Here is a 16,960-nt window from a genome sequence, read left to right on the forward strand (position 1 = left end):
CTGGTCATTTGGTTTAGAGGATTGGCTTTTGTGTTTTAGCATTTGAGAAAAACAGTAATGATTTGATTTTTTGTTTTTGAGTTTTGTTTTCAAATGTTTTTCATGCGTGTCTGGATAACAGGTGAAGAGTGTTTAGGAGACAGACCTATGCATGTGTGTTTTAGGCAGTGCAGGCCCTAATCTGAAATTGACTGAAAGTGTGCAGAACTTGTGCAGGACCAGCCAAACTATAAATATGTATACATATACACATACATAAACTGTTTATGTAAACTGTTTATATAATGCCATAAGTGCTTCTTTAAATGGAACTTCTTGAACCTGATGCAATGGATGTCAGCATATGTTTAGTTTGTGGATCATTGGCCTTGGAGACTTCACAGAATCGCATCCATGGTGCATTGGGCTGTTTCTCCATTACATAACAGCATCACTATATCTGTCATGACCTAAGGGCTGAGAACCAAAGGGGCATAAGTGACATTTCACCAACTTTACAGGAGAGCCAAAACAAATCTAACTGCTTCTATATGTTCACAGTTAAAGACCTTTGGTTTTTGTTCAATAACTTTATATTTATAAATATTTTTACTTCTATAATTTTGTCAGCTAGAAAGAGCTCATCAAGAGCTTTCAGGTGATATATATAACTCAATTTTGACCAAAATCTCACTTACGCCCCTTTAGTTACAGCTCTATCTTACAGCAAGGCATTGATCTACAGCAGTATGTTGCATCTGTGTGAAGTGTCTGAGAGCTCTTCATTTTTCAAATGAAATGACATGATAAGTGGGCATAAATGGATGATAAATTTCAAATGCCCTAATCATTGTTCAGCTTGAGAAAGACTAGAATACACATTCTGTGTAAGCTATGGCAATTCGCTCTGAGCACAACAATGGCTACCGCTAACGTTCAAACTTTTGTGTGCGCACCAGTACTTCCGGTAGAACCTTCAGGTGATTTTGACAGCTAGAGCGGGAGACGCGAGAGAGCAAGACAACAGCGACCGAGTTCGATTACCAGAGATTTTTACCAGAGATTTTTTTAAAATGAGTGTTTTTAGGGTTCAGGAGAGGCGACTTGCCTTTCAGAGGGTGAGAGCCTCAGCACTTCATTGTTGTGTGCCGTTATGTACCGTTTCGTCACGTTACAACAGAGAAGTCAGTTTTCATTCATTCCCCGTTGACGCTGCGGTACGGGCTGACTGGATCCAGAAGATCCGGAGGGATGACTTCAACCCGACCAAAAACACCCGGGTCTGTAGTCGGCATTTTAAGCAGGCCGATTTCAACGTGACTCCCGGGGGGCTGAGGAGGCTGAAGAAGGGATCCGTACCGGTTTACTTTTCTTGGAATGGGTACGAACTACCTGCGCCAAGACCAAGCGTCTGGGAACGGCGTCCGCGGGCCGACAGTCCTGCCCCAGAGTCAGACTCGGACTCGGAGATGGAGGCCGAAATGGCTCCAGATCACGACTACTGTGTAGTCCCTCAAACAGGAGCGAGGGCGAGTAATTTAGCCGACGAGAACGAAGCTCTACGTCGCCAGGTTCGGGAGCTTCAACAGCAATTGGAGGTCCTCAAACTTAAGCAACGTTTTGGGATCGAGCGCCTGTCTACATCAGATGATGACGTGCGGTTTTATACCAGGTTTGCGTCCCACAGGAGTTTCATGGCATTTTGGAAATTAATCGAACCTGCCGTGACCCACAAGATAATAATTAGAATTCTACATTCATAGTTTAGACAATAAGAAAGAAAAGGTCCTTTGGGTCCATATGAACTTCTGGGGAGATGGCAAAGCCCAAGAACAAGATTTGGAAGTCACACTGCTACCATTTCACAAAAGGCTGTTGCCATACAACTCTCTCTCAGTACATTGCTCCTGAACGCCATGAACGCTGCTAGACTACTGGCCTAAATACTCATAGTCACCACCAGGAATAATGGGCACAGTCTTCCATTTCAAAGCATTACAAAGGTCGATTTTAGTGAAAATGGTAGTCTTATGCAGCTGTTCAAAATCAGGTGCATAAAGGGGAGAGGATATTAATTCTCCTCAGTAATCTTGTTGAGACCCGGATGCATGGAAGGAGCCCACCAATCTTCTCGTCTAAAAAGAAGCTAGCCCTCTGCAGGAAAGGTGGAATGTCTAATAAAGTCAGATTTCAGATTCCAGAAACAACTTCAGGCTTATTACATTATAAGCAGATGAACCAGGCGTGGTTGTGTCCATATTGTCACATCAAAGACCAACTCTCCAAATAGGAGAATGACATTCAAATGTATCAAACACCATTTAAGGAAGAAATTCTGCATAAGTGACCATTTAACCTCACTTGAGAAAGACCACTTAGAAAGATTTCACAAGTCTTTGCAAAATGTCGTTGTGAAAACCACCACATTTTACACAACATTATTTATACTTAATGAAGCTTATATTATTTTGACATTTGGGTCATTATGTGTCAACTATGTTCTTAGTATTACTGAACCATTAAGCTATGGATTTCTCATTGATTTTCTACAAGTAGAAAATTCGGAAAAGACATACTTACTTATTTTATTGAAGAGCTTCTTTATTTTTAGTAAACTACTCACAAAAAGTAAGGAAACTTGACTTTGGCCCATTATATCTCCCTTTTAGTAATACCAACCAGTAAAGTGTTTCATATCATTTTTATCGTTGATTTGTCACCTTTACAATGAGGTATAGCTTGTAAGCATAGGGCAATCATGGAATGAGCAACACAAGCAAACGTGTAAGTAGTGCCAACGAAAAATGTGCCAAAATGGCCTGTTATGCAGTTGGAATTCACCTTTGTAACTTCAAGCATTGACGATTGCACTCTCCCACAGAAATGAGGAAAACAAAACATGTTGGGCATACATTTGTTCATTTTATACTCAGTGTCAGGGTCCTCAGTAGTGTGTAGAGGATCCATATGCAGCCACAACAGCTTGGCACCTTCTTCTCATGCTGGTCACCAACCTGGCTACATTCTGCTGTGGGATGGCATTCCATTCCTCGATAAGGATCTGTTGTAAGTCAGCCAACCTGGTTTTGTTGGTGACTCTGGCACGTACAGCATGCCCAAGCTGATCCCACAAGTGTTCACGGCAGGCCATTAGATCCTCTCCACTCCCAAATTCTGGAGGTACTCTCTGATGATCCCAGCTCTATGGGGGCGAGCGTTGTCATCCTGGAGGATGGCAATTGGTCCCATATTCTGGAGATATGGAATTGCCACTGGCTCCAGAATCTCATCCCGGTATCTAACTGCATGATGATTGCCTTCAATGATAACAAGGTCTGTCTTTCGAGTTAGGGAGATGTCACCCCACAGCAGAATGTAGCCAGGTTGGTGACCTGCATGAGAAGAAGGTGCCAAGCTGTTGTGGCTGCATATGGATCCTCTACACGCTACTGAGGACCCTGACACTGAGTATAAAATGAACAAATGTATGCCTAACATGTTTTGTTTTCCTCATTTCTGTGGGAGAGTGTAATCGTCAATGCTTGAAGTAACAAAGGTGGATTCCAATAGCATAACAGGCCATTTTGGCACATTTTTCGTTGGCACTACTTACACGTTTGCTTGTGTTACTCATCCCATGATTGCCTTATGCTTACAAGCTATACCTCATTGTAAAGGTGACAAATCAACGATAAAAATGATATGAAACACTTTACTGGTTGGTATTACTAAAGGGGAGATATAATGGGCCAAAGTCAAGTTTCCTTACTTTTTGTGAGCGGTTTATATGGACTTGTTAAAGATAACAATTAATAAAGAAACGAAGGATACAATGAATGTTGGATACCATGAGATAAAGAAAAAAGAGCTATTATGATATAGACTCCCAACAAGGGAGGTTGACTTCAGAAGCCATGGACAAGGAAATCACCTCGTACTCCTTATAGGGACTGGTTGTTATCGGAGAGGGCCATGTCTGTTTAATGTCGAGGTGAGGGTCATCCAACATTCTTTAGTCTGGATGGGGGGGCGTCATCCAACTTTTGTATTCGTGAGAAAATCCCAATCGTACGAGTCTTTCTGTTGTCAAGGGCAGCGTTGCCGGTCAAGGATTTCAGCTGTCAGGTAGAACGGCAGCCAAGAAGACAGCATCGGCGTCCAAACAGGCCAATATAGGGGAGATGCAATCTCGTGGCAACACAGCACGCTATAGGCTGTAACCGCTATGTTCTTGCACCATGATCATATTGTTTCAGTAATTCGAAAGGCTTGGTTAAAATAAAGGATGCTCTTCATTATATGGCACCCTTTTGAAAAATGACTAATAAAAGTGAGTTGATGAACAGTAGGTGACTATTTGTGCATCTTTGTCAAGTGCAATCCTATACAGAAGGTGTCATAGAGTCATGTTGTTATTGCTGACTAAGGGAGGATCAAGTCTGTTATGATTAAATGGCACAAAATTCCTCTGCAGCCCCTTAAATAAATAAATAATGAAAAGTCCCTAAGGGAGGGTAGTTGGCATTTAACAGACACTGAACAGCTTAAGATGTTGTCTACTGGAAATTTCCCACAACAGATTGTTCTTCATGTCAAACTTTAGCTGTCATATCAAACTATGATGCTTCCTGTGGGACATTCACACACTAAATGCACTGTTTCATGGAACAGTAATTTTCTTCTTTTCTCATCCAATATCCAACTAAAAATATGAAGATGATTTTCATGATACATTTGAACATGCTGCCATGGAATACATTTTCATATGCATTGATGCATGCATTTATGTGAGGGCGAGGGTAGGAGGGGAGGGGAGGAAGAGTGCTAAAAGGGATTGATTAGGGAGCCTACTCCACCTTATGTAGGAAAACAGCAGACATCTCTTTTGTGGTGAAAAACATCCGCCTGTTAAAAGCAGTTGTAATCCAAATTTCGGTTAAATGCGTCAATAAGTGGATTTTCAGAGACAGCTGAATCAGTATTCATAGCATCAGTTTTCTTCATTGTAGGCTACTATGTCAAAAGCATTTTAACTTTTGTTTGCCTTTTAATGTCATATTTTCACTTTCATGACATCCACTTCCCAATCTTCTAGACTCAGGTATTAGTCTATGTGCAGTAAATAGTTTGAGGAGTATAGGAGAACTATTAAGCCATACTCTGTATGACTCCGCTTGTTGACATCTTATTATCGGTTAACTCCATTCAACTGTGCTTATGGTTCAGCTGTGGGCATTCAATTTATATTGTAGAGGGGGCAGAGACGGGCAGTAATAAGCACTGTTTAAGTAGGCTAATGAAGTGACATCTTAAAAAGAATTCCACGCCATATGGCAAAGCTCAGCATTCTCATGCTCATAGAAAGACTTGGTATTAGTGTTTTGTTTTTACACCTGGCCCTGAGTTTTGGTTGGCCTTTGGTCATATGGCATATCTTAAATCAAAGCCAAAATGAACATACAAACAGAAAAATGGAAGAAAAACACACTCTCAAATGGGAATGAACACTGAATGAAATCAAATATCCCATTTTGAGTTTATCACCAACATTGCACACAGCCTATTTAAAATGAGTTTGTGACCACATACTCTCAAAGCTGAGGCTCAGATTGTTATGATATCAATAGATTGACTGTGTGATGAACTGCCAGAGCTGGGTAAAGGGTAGAATGTAAGGTTTTAGTCGTTATATATTGGGATAAACTTACATTTTACACACAAAGTGTATGTTTATTCATGGAAAGCCCATATTGTATATGGCATTACATAGTCTATGATAGGTGGTGTGGGAAGGTGTGGGAGGTGGGGAGGTGGGTCACCCGAGATCCGAGTGCCTGGTAAGAGGCTATGAATGGGTAGTTGATAAGGTCTGATAGATCTTGATTGCAAGGTTTATTGGGAGGCTTGTGAGCAATATTTAGTAAAAGGAGCGCACCTCAGTCTGCATGTAATATAGTTTATTTAGTTTAGTTTTAGTTTATTTATTTATTCATACATAGTCAAAAGATACAATTTGTTACGCTTTGTGTTCAGTAATGTTTAATATGATATGATGACTGGAGCACTTCCATGAGTAGCTGTTTGAGTTTTGCAAATCAAAATCCGTTCACTTACAGTAGTTGTCTTTAGCTAAATCATCCTCTATGAAGCCTATTGGTGTGTTATGTGTTATTAGTTTTAAAACACAAGAAGAGCATTGATTAATTATGTTCAAGCATTTTTACATCTGTTTGTCAACACGCACTGTGCTGCGGACTTTGCTGTTGAGAACAAAACCATGAAAAGACCAGGTGGGAAAACCCAAGAGTGCAGTGGCATTTTTTATTAGCAGGAGACAACAGAATGTGAAACCAGCAAAAATCAGTTTTGTCAAAACCAACAATACTGGGGAAGTTGTGGAGATGGAGGAAGGCAGTGGGTAGAAATTTATTTTTTATTAAATTAATGTGCCATTCTTTAGTAATGCTGTTTTCAGATAAATGGACGTTTTGGCTGAAGCTGTACTGAATTAATATCACTGTGATCTATAGACCATTATCAAGAGCCTAATGAGTTCAGAGCTTTTGATCTTATTTGCTTCGTTATCCATCCAATATAAGCAATATCTGTCACAGAAATGGGGTTTAATGACGATGAGTGAGACTGCCATAATAGGCCAAAGGAAAGATTGGGTGGACATTTCTGAACGCTGTCTCTATCAGCATTCAATTCAGAAATACTTGGTGGGGTCAGAGCGGTCACACATCTGGACATGGGTGTGAGAGGTGATCCCGCGGTAGACTCTCTGCATTGGGTGCAGTATCCCGATACGGTCGCCCTTCTTCAGCGAACCACGGTACTTGTCAGGCTTCACGTAGAACAGCTTGAAGCACAGACCTTTGACAGACAGAGAAAAAAAGTTAGTCCAACTACATGAGAAGCATACTGAAGTACTACTCACTGTCAGATCAGCTGTACTGTACTGTAGGTGCTATGTAGGTGAACATGTCATCAGATGGTCTGCAAATATGTAGGCCTAGACAATAATTTTACTATAGCTTTTTCAGGTCAGTGTATTTACAGTAGTTGATATTTGAAGTAACATGGGGCTAAGATAGACAAACATTTCACCTCCAAGGTCATGATATGATTAAAAATATAAATATAAATATAAAGTGGTGTTATGTATTCATTAATAATTATTCAACATATTATTATTATTATATCAAATATTTGAGAGAAAATGATTGCTCCTGACCTTCACCACTGAGATTTACGCCATCATTGATGAGCTTCTGGAGATCGCTTGGGCTGCCATACGGAACAGCTTTGCCATTCAGCTGCACATCAAACGGTGCATAGACTGTGGCCCCATCATTGCATACGATATCAAGGCCCTTGTGTGTCCTACTTCCTCTGTTCAAAAAAGGAAATGATCACCCATAACAGTGAGATCTTTTTTGTATGGTTTCACAATTATCGTTGTCTGCAAGATATTGCTTTACAAAGATTCAATGAATGGAGTTTAATGGTTGTTACATTTATGAGGACATCTCAGACAATATTTGATAGTAAAGACGTCTACATGTATGCTGGCAGTCTACTTTCTCTCTATCTATCTTTTTGTCTCTCTCTTCTCTTACCGTTTTGCACCATAATTTCCACATCCTTTAACATCACAGCCTCTTTTTTGGTTTGTTGGGTTTCCACTGCAAAGGGCACCAAATTTCACCAGCGAACGCTCTGTTGGTCAAACAAAACCACTCAAACATTGTGCAAAAACAAACATGTATTTGTGTGTGTGTGTGTGTAAGTGAGAGAGAGAGAGAGAAAGAAAGAGAGAGTGAGTGAGTGTTTTACCATGTCTGAGTTTCTCCTGATGTCCAAAGAGCTGGTCAGTGCTGACCACTAAAAAGAGGAAATGACAGTGAATTAGAGTCAATGGATTCAGATGAGAGTGCCCCATGAAAAAAAAAAAAATCTGTAATTAAATTAAGTTTAGGATGCTTCTTGTGCTTGGTGCAGCAATCAGTCTTCATTCCACTTTAGTGCAATAGCAAAGCTCATTGAACAGTGACACGTGCCCCAGGCCAGCCTTTTATACTGTAAGTCACCCCAGCTCTTAGTGTAACTAAGACTGCAGTAATGTGAACAGTAACAGTGCCTGTCAACATTTTGTTCTGTATGATAGATAGAGGAGAAATCCAGCCAATGTTAAAGGGATAATCCGGAGTGAAATGCACTTTAGATCAATTTTTCGGACTATTGGGAGTACATACGTTGAGTTGACACCAAAATCATGTCATTCGGATGTATTTTGAGAAAGTTCGAGCTCACCGTTTTTAGCCAAAACTCGTTAGCCTGGAGGTGACTCGGGCATGTCATTTCGCCGCTACAAAACGCTATATTTATACCTCTTCTACTGTTCTAAACAACACTACACTTACGTGGTAGTGAGTAGAGGGTCCCTAAAGCCAAACCGAAGTATCCCCACGTCTTTATGTGGTCGGATAGAGAGTCCAGAATGAATTTAATCGAGTCAGTACCTTTCCGGAAATGTCGCTGTTGCAGCTAGCAACGTTTTCACAACACTTTACTAACATTTCCGGAAAGGTACGGACTCGATTAAATTCATTCTGGACTCTCTATCCGACCACATAAAGACGTGCGGATACTTCGGTTTGGCTTTAGGGAACCTCTGCTCACTACCACGTAAGTGTAGTGTTGTTTGGAACAGTAGAAGAGGTATAAAAATAGCGTTTTGTAGCGGCGAAAGGACACGCCCCGGTCACTTCCAGGCTAACGAGTTTTGGCTAAAAACGGTGAGCGCGAACTTTCTCAAAATACATCCGAATGACATGATTTTGGTGTCAACTCAACGTATGTACTCCCAATAGTCCGAAAAACTGATCTAAAGTGCATTTCACTCCGGATTATCCCTTTAACACAGAGCTCAGTTGATCACGGTCACCAATAAATTGGTGATGTTTGGAACAAAGAAGCTCCAAATGTTACTGAATGGAATATGAAGAACCAAGCACCGCTTTTAGGCACTTTGCTGCTTACCTCACGTCAGACAGCACCATTTTTTTTCTGACCGACAGTATTCTTGGAACATGATCAACTGAGCTCTGTGTTACAATTGGCCAGATTGTTCCTGTAAGTCCCTCTTATCCTTTGTCTGAGATGGTTCTCAATTGACTTCCCCATTTCGCTGACTTCTCTGATTATTCCCTAACCGCTGGTGTTGCCAGGGTGTGGACTTTTTTTTAGCTTTAATATTAATATTAGCTTTAGGAAAATCATAGTAAACACATGTTTACTGATCACAGTGGCTGCTTTGCTTCTATGAGAAATCCTTACATTCACCACAGTTACTTTAAAAAAAAAAAAAAAGCCTCCAGCCCGGTAAGAGGCTGACAGCAGTAATTAAGACTAAAGGCTGTATCTTGGTTCTATACCTGGTGTTTGGTGTGTGTCAGTGTGTCACAATCTTGCTTATTTTAAAAAAGTATTTAAATAATGTTAGGAACTGAAATCACTGGGGTCTGCAAAGAGATAATGACTTACCAGTGGACACCAGGACAGCCAGAACGATGGCCACCTTCATTCTTCTTACAGTGATCCTCGTGGTCTGCCAAGATTTTACTGTGTGACTAACGTGTGTGTTTTGATCCAAGTGTCTGTCTGAAGGTTTTTATACCATGTGCTGTAGAGAGCAAGAGGAAATGAAATGCTTTGCCCTAATTTCTTCACACGCTCACACACACACACACACACACACACACACACACACACACACACACACACACACACACACACACACAGACAGGGACTTTCTCCCGTTTCCCAATACAGTGTTTTCTCAATTTATTGTTAGTTTTAGCTCTGAAAGTTGTGACTTTTGTACTGTTGTGGTGGTAATTATTTCTAGAGCTGTAAAGGTAAATGTTCACCTCCCTTTAATAAGTCTGTTCTGTATTTTTTGGGTACAATATTGTTTCCTGCTCTGACACACCCAGTCACATTAATCAATAGTAATCTGTCAAGCAGCAGACACAGGGAACAACAAAGCTAGACCGGCAGAGAGCGAAACCAGATAAACTGGGTTATTTTCAACATTGCACAAAATCAATGTCTTCCATGTTCAGTGTTCTTTTAATTATTCATCATTTGTATTTTTCGATTGGAGCAAACTTTATGCAACAAGTAACCCAACCTACACCAATAAATGTTATTTTTATCTCTTAAACATTAATAAATGTTTCTTTTCACATATAGATATTATACCGGTACATAAAATAATAGTCAGTGATTTTACAATTGTAATAGCTACTGTATTGGACATGCAGTGTGAGGAGGAGTTGAAATCATTATCAAGAATAAAACTATATTCGTCAATGTGGTATGTAGTTGCTGTGCATTTATATTTTTTCGACATGCCATGCAAAATGTGTGTGTAAACAACAAACAGTGTGTCAAAGGGATATAATGAGGGGTGGACCACCATGATTTGACAGTTTTCTGAGGTGCTGGTCATCTCTAATAACGAGGGTTGCCCGGTGATGGAGGGTATTAGGGCCTGTTTCATTTGACCCCAGTTCTGGCTGCTCCCAGCAGGAAGAGCAAAAGCATAATTGTAAAGAATTAAGAAAATATTGGAAAGCCATAATTGAATTTACAATTGAAAACTGGCATGGTCTTTTCAGAGCCATCAGAATCCATTTAAAGAGAATACACTTTATTGAAGCGCAATTCATCAGAAGTAGTTAACCCTTTGAGACAGAGGATTGAGAGAATAATCCCCCTTTCTTTTCTAAGAACAGGTTACAATCCCTCAACCTAGAGATAGAACACTGAACATGGATAAATGTATCAACATTCACCATCAAGGACCACTTCAAACTCAAGTACAGTAAGTGACTGTGCCATGTGAAATCAAGTATCTTTGATAAAATTAAATCCTTCTTTTATTTTTTTGTTTTTGTTTTTGTTTTGTTACAGCACACGTATTTCTAAACATTTCAGTGAAAAAATATAACCAGTGGCATACTTCATAAAGGAACTGAAATACAAATACAAACATGACATTCTTTAGTTCTGTAAATTCTTTAGTTCTGTAAAAAGTCTGTAAATCACTAGAACAGATGGTGGCATTAACTGAGAACCACACAACCCTTTCAACTGTCAGTTTCTCCATCAAGCACATCCTCTGTTTCATCTTCCTCTGGTTGGGCTTCTTCTTTCTTTACTGGCTGTTAGACAAACGTATTGAGTTACTTCCAGTTGTTAAACATTTCAATACTGCAGTTTGTGTTTGTGTGTCTGTGTGTGTATCTGTCTGTGTCTATCTATGCTCCAACATAGCACGTCTGACAAATAAAAGCATTTAAATATGTGTGTGTGTGTGTGTGTGTGTGTGTGTGTGTGTGTGTGTGTGTGTGTGTGTGTGTGTGTGTGTGTGTGTGTGTGTGTGTGTGTGTGTGTGTGTGTGTGTGTGTGTGTGTGTGAGAGAGAGAGAGAGAGAGAGTGTGTGTTCCTGTTCCATCATAGTACAACTGACACGTAAAAGCATTTAAGTGTGTGTGTCTGTGTAAGTGTGTCTGTGTCTCTGTGTTCCATCACAACACATCTGACAAACAAAAGCATTTCAATGTGTGTGTGTGTGTGTGTGTGTGTGTGTGTGTGTGTTTGTGTGTGTGTGTGTGTCTGTGTTCAATCATAACACATCTAATGAATAAAAGTGTGTGTGTGTGTGTGAGAGAGAGAGAGAGAGAGAGAGTGAGAGAGAGAGAGAGAGAGAGAGAGAGAGAGAGTGAGTGAGTGAGTGAGTGAGTGAGAGAGACAGAGTGGGTGGGTGTGGGCAAACAGACGGACGTGTGTGTATGCACACGTTCTGTAAGTGTTTGTACTTTCCATTAATCTATCACACATGTTGCAGCTTATGAATAATACAGCTGGTTCCCATAATCATTAAGTTCCAAACCAAATATGGTCACATCAGTGGAGAGTATTGAGGGTAGATATGGATCCCTTATTGTCCCCCTGCGGACTGTTTGTTTTCTGAGAACTAGAATTGCCTCTCGGGCATGTCAGAACAAGACAGTTTGGCTGAAACTGGAACTTCCGTCTCTGGTTGTCATGCAACCTGGGTGTGTGGTTGCATACAGTACGTGTGTGTGTGTGTGTGTGTGTGTGTGTGTGTGCGTGTGCGTGTGCGTGTACGTGTGTGCGTGTGTGCGTGTGTGTGTGTGTGTGTGTGTGTGTTTGTGTGTTTGTTTGAACAAGACCATAAGATATATATCTGTGTGGTGGCTTACAGTATAGGTTGTAGTATTTTAGCACTTGTGTGTTTACCGTGCTTTTAGAAGGCCTTTCTGACACAGGCTGGATAGACTCCATCTCTTTCTGCTCAGTTTGCCAAGCTCTGCCATAGGCTCCCACCAGCTGCCTGCACAACCAAATAGTTGTGGCTACCAGAGCCAGCAGAGTAAATATGCTGCTGACAATCACCACGGTGGGGATGTCTGAGGATGGGAACGGAGAAAAAATATGTGCAGATTTGCAGCAGATGTGCAGATTACTGGAGCATTTAAGACTCCAATGAGATACAATTAGACAAGAGAGCAGAACATTGACAAATATCCAGACCCCTGGAATGAGCATGGAATGAGTTCATGTTTCCTGTGCTCCTGTTTCGACCCTGTTCCCCACTTAGACTGGTCAGATTGGAATCTGGTTAGGCTTCTAAATGTTGTGTGTAGCTGTACAACTCAGGGGCTCTGTGCTGTACTGAAAGGCCAGAGGGCCGTATAGGTGAGCACCATGAACATGGCTTTCCTACCATCGTTCTGACCTTTTGTTGCATCAGGAGGGTCCATAGTAATCAGCAGGCAGAGAAGAAGTCACAGAAGAGCACAGCGCTGTTACACACCTATATGGCAGAAGTTTGGAATGTTTTTTTAGAGATCATGAGTAAGAAAGGAATCATTCTCAAACCTGTGTGTGGTGAGGTATTAAGATACGAACTAGAGGAAAATCAGATGGTACTTCCTGTTTGTTCAGCATACATGTACTATCCACAGCATGTGAAAGATAGCCTTATTATTGACACCAGACACTTCTCGAGAGTGGGTCTGGAAAGGGTTAGTTGACTTCCAGCAGGAGCGTAACTAGTAGTTAAACTTAATGGTGCATTACACGCTTACCAAATCCTTTCAGAAATGCAGCAATCTTGTAAACGAAGGTTTTAAATGCAGTCCCAAAAAAATACACGTCCATGCCGGATATACGATTGTATTTGCATGCCTGTGTTTTAGGGACTTCAATGGCCTCTTAGCCAGATGGCTAATCCCAAATATACCAAAAGTTTGCATGGATGTCCCCAGGGTATGTGAAAGAGACATTTCACAAGCATTTGATGCGATCAAAATTATGTGAAAAACCGCACTCCCAAGCTTTTTAAGCTTGGGAGATGTGGGAGTGTTTTTCCACATTATTTTCTCTCATAATATGCCTGCATTGAAATACTACAGTCTACCTTATTCATAAACTGATTAACCTTTAATATCCATAATGATTCTTATGCTGCCGGTATGGAAGGAGGAGATGTGATTACAGTAGCTGTGGTTTGCAACTTTTATTGCTCTCATAGAAACACACTGCTCAGCAGTCCACTCTTGTAATGCATGCTCATATCCACTAGATGTCAGGTTACCCCAATATTACACTAATAGCAAATGTCAAGATGAGCTTTAAAATGTCAAACAAGCTATATAACACTTCTTTGCTTAAAAAAAATCAGACATGATCTGCTTCTTACATCCAGTGCCAGGTCAAGACTAGGAAGCTGTACTGTATGTAGTAAAGCTTTACTTTGTTTTTGCTGATCAATGAATACATTTACGTGGAGCTGAAAACCCCACATAGTAAAAAAAGTGAATGTTTTAATGGAAGGACGGAAATGTGCCCCAAGCGAGATTTGGCCTCAGCTAAGTGCCAATCAGTGACGATGATATCAATGATACACCACAACATGCTTGGCCCAACGAAGCAATTAAATCAATCCCACCACTAATACACTCAGTACAAAAGACTTACAGGAATTCAGCAGAAAATGGGAATGATTATAGGAGCAGAGGAACAGAGTTTCCCAGTCCAATTAGTCATGGGATTATTGATGGTAGCCCATTAGATAAGATGACAGTCTTTGACTAGAATATTTGATAGTTTACAAATGTGGGGTTGAAAAAATGTGTTTTCTTCATAGTGGATCAACTGCTCTCCGCAAACATATATAATTCACAGGACCAGCTCTAGGCAATGGCCAGGGTGGGTTAAGCCCCCCCAAACAGTTGTGCATCCGCCTACTATAGACATGCTATAACCAGCAAACAGTCGACAGATCAACTACGCTGACCTGCCTGTTACATCTCATTGCCCAAATGCAGATGCACTCAAAAAGTCACAACTGAACTTGTCAAATGGTACAAAGTGGAGAGAAGTCTCTGACATCGTCAATGCATGTCTATTGAGCAATGTTGCAGGGCAACCACAAACCTAACCGGTTCCATGCATTCCGATTGGATGTCATCACCAAAGCTAGTTTGTTGATTTTACCCAAAACATGTTGGCAGTATTTCTAAACTACAAAAACACACCTATAGTGTTGTGATACAAAATACGAAGTCACACTCAAGTTAAGTAGTACCAATTTTTTTGTGTTGGTGTCAATCTTGATCCAATTTGACTGCATTGCTATGTTGCCCACCCAATATTACTACCAGCCCACCCAAATGTGGTAGACTAGAACCGTCCCTGTTAATTTCTATTAGCAACAAACTAATTGTGGGAAAACAAACTCACCCCATTACCAAAACATATATCCATTTATATTTTCATTCCACTTGCACTGTGTTTCCTGTGGTGTCAAAATACTCAAATAAACATGAGTTTGAAATGAATCACTTACCAAGAAGCGAAGGCGGGAGATATTCCTGGCTTGGGCTGACTCAACTGACATCTAGTCATGCCCAGGGTGTCACTCAACCTCGTCCCCTCCAACCCCACTTGGGCCTGCTGTGTCACTGTGTTCCTTATCTCCCCACACATGGAGTTGAAAAGGCGTTGTGTTAGCTGCATGCTGACCCTTGATTAAACTCTCTCGGTCTCCGACTGAGCTTTTTTTCCTGCTCTGGATGGCCAGCAGTGTTGCTAAGTTCACATAGTGAACTTTAGTTCATTACTTGTCATTTGTTTCATCAGCTATAATGTATTCATTGACCCTGTAACTCAGCTTTGGTCTCGGTGTCTTACTGTCCATTTGCATTTTGATCCGTATTGTGAACTGGATTGTTTCTTATTATTTTGTTAGTCTGTGAAGTTTTAGTCTAAAGTTTACAGTTACAGTCTAAAAGTAGCAAGCTTAATAACATACAAAAAACGCTGCTATAAACATTATCTGAACTTCTGTTCCATAGAGAGGCACACATCAACAGTGTTTGAATGTGAGGCCAGACAGTAATGGAAAACATTACAAAAACTGTCCCATCTGGAAAACTATCCCATCATTGCCGCCTCATCATTCTTAGATCAGTGGGAAAGAGCCGGAGGACCAAGGATCGAGGACGGAGGAGAAGAGCATATGGGCAGTTTCCCGAGCAACTTGAGCAACCCCCTGTGCACGTCCCTGGTCTAGGGCCGCGATAGACTGTCATGCAGGCCCAGCTCAGGTGCCGGTAGCATGCAGCGCTGCAGCTACGTAAACAGTTTGCCCTCCCCCTACTGACGTTCACTCTCGGTGCCCCAATGGAGGTGACTGAGGCTACCTTTAGGCTACTTTGCGATTAAAAACAAAAAAAAAATCTTGGCTTGAAATTCTGCATCCATTGTAGCCTACGATTTATTATCATTTTTTGCCCCCGGAGGAGCAACGTGAGTCTAGAAGGGCATATGGGCAGTAGCCCGAGCAACCTGAGCAACCCCCCTGTGCACGTCCCTGCTAGAAGGGCATATTGGCAGTTGCCCGAGCAACCCCCCTGTGCACGTCCCTGGGAGAGAGACGTTGAGAAGAGCCTTTCTGCCTTCTTTCTCTGTCTTGTTTGTTTCGGCCCTTGACGACATCACAGTAAACATTATCTGAACTTCTGTTCCACAGAGAGGCACAGATCATCAGTGCTTGAATGCGAGGCCAGACAGTAATGGAAAACAATATGATACAAATAGGCACTTTACAGTGAATAGTCAAGCAGGGACCTGTTCAATTACCAGCTACTAGAGTTTGAGCTTTTCCCCTACATGTTGAGATCATGTGACAAGTTGTGGAACTTGCTCAGACTTCTCCGAGACCAGAGCTTTGACACATAGGCCCACACTTGGTAAAGGCAAAAGGAAACAACAACAACCAAACATTTGATTCATTTCTGATGAATTGGTCTTTTAATGATGTGAATGCAAACAGTGGCATGACAACCGCTTTAAATGCTACTGTTATTTAAAGCCACTTCAGATAATACACACTTTAGGTTGAAGAATAATTGTAATCCTCTGGAATGGTTATGGCAGAAAGATGAGGGTACAGTAAACCTGTACTGCTACCAAGCAAAGTTTACCAAACTGCCAGCAAAGCCATCCAAGTTTGTTAAACTGTTGGCATACTTCCACAAATAGATATTTATATATTCTGAGAGAAATGGCAGTGCTTTCATTACTTTAAATTAAATGACACCATTACACATTAAAACCAAGAAAACAAATTTAAATACATTGCGTACTATGGCCTTCTTGAATTTAATCCAACTCTGACTAAGACAATAGTTTTTTTTTTTTTTTTTTTCCAATATGTTTTATTGAGCACCAATCATACAAAGTGTACATAATATGAAACAGTGCTTAAACATATGAAACAGTGCTCACAGTTTTTCATTTTTTCACCCCCCTCCCCCCTCCCCCCTCCCCCCAATACACCATCTCTATCCCCTACATGGAATCCCATATTCCAGCT

General features: G+C 40.9%; 1 protein-coding gene and 1 long non-coding RNA gene across 3 annotated transcripts; both read right to left on the minus strand.

The window, feature by feature from the left end:
* Window positions 1-6,286: 6,286 nt before the first annotated feature.
* lect2.1 (leukocyte cell derived chemotaxin 2, tandem duplicate 1) lies at window positions 6,287-9,686 on the minus strand. The gene is made up of 5 exons (XM_062524468.1): window positions 9,529-9,686; window positions 7,819-7,866; window positions 7,602-7,701; window positions 7,217-7,374; window positions 6,287-6,855 (listed from the first exon to the last, which is right to left on the minus strand). Exons 1-5 carry the CDS (start codon window positions 9,566-9,568, stop codon window positions 6,689-6,691), a joined length of 513 nt encoding a protein of 170 aa, XP_062380452.1. The 5' UTR covers window positions 9,569-9,686; the 3' UTR covers window positions 6,287-6,688.
* Window positions 9,687-9,996: 310 nt separating this feature from the next.
* LOC134068732 (uncharacterized) lies at window positions 9,997-15,081 on the minus strand. 2 transcript variants are annotated; one of them, XR_009936717.1, is made up of 4 exons: window positions 14,930-15,081; window positions 12,803-12,892; window positions 12,316-12,485; window positions 9,997-11,213 (listed from the first exon to the last, which is right to left on the minus strand). It is a non-coding gene; the product is annotated as an uncharacterized LOC134068732 (long non-coding RNA). The 2 variants fall into 2 exon arrangements; XR_009936716.1 differs by having other exon boundaries at window positions 12,815-12,892; window positions 14,930-15,080.
* Between the last annotated feature and the right edge of the window lie 1,879 nt (window positions 15,082-16,960).

The sequence above is a fragment of the Sardina pilchardus genome, chromosome 21 (genome assembly GCF_963854185.1).
Source record: "Sardina pilchardus chromosome 21, fSarPil1.1, whole genome shotgun sequence".
Taxonomy (NCBI): Eukaryota; Metazoa; Chordata; class Actinopteri; order Clupeiformes; family Clupeidae; genus Sardina; species Sardina pilchardus.

What these genes read in the sequence shown, in the direction of transcription:
- lect2.1 (XM_062524468.1), bottom strand. Translation starts at nt 9,568, where the DNA reads ATGAAGGTGGCCATCGTTCTGGCTGTCCTGGTGTCCACTG. An exon ending in TCAGGAGAAACTCAGACATG is followed by an intron (nt 7,702 to 7,818) that starts GTAAAACACTCA and finishes TTTGACCAACAG; the next exon opens with AGCGTTCGCTGGTGAAATTT. An exon ending in GGAAATTATGGTGCAAAACG is followed by an intron (nt 7,375 to 7,601) that starts GTAAGAGAAGAG and finishes TTTTTTGAACAG; the next exon opens with AGGAAGTAGGACACACAAGG.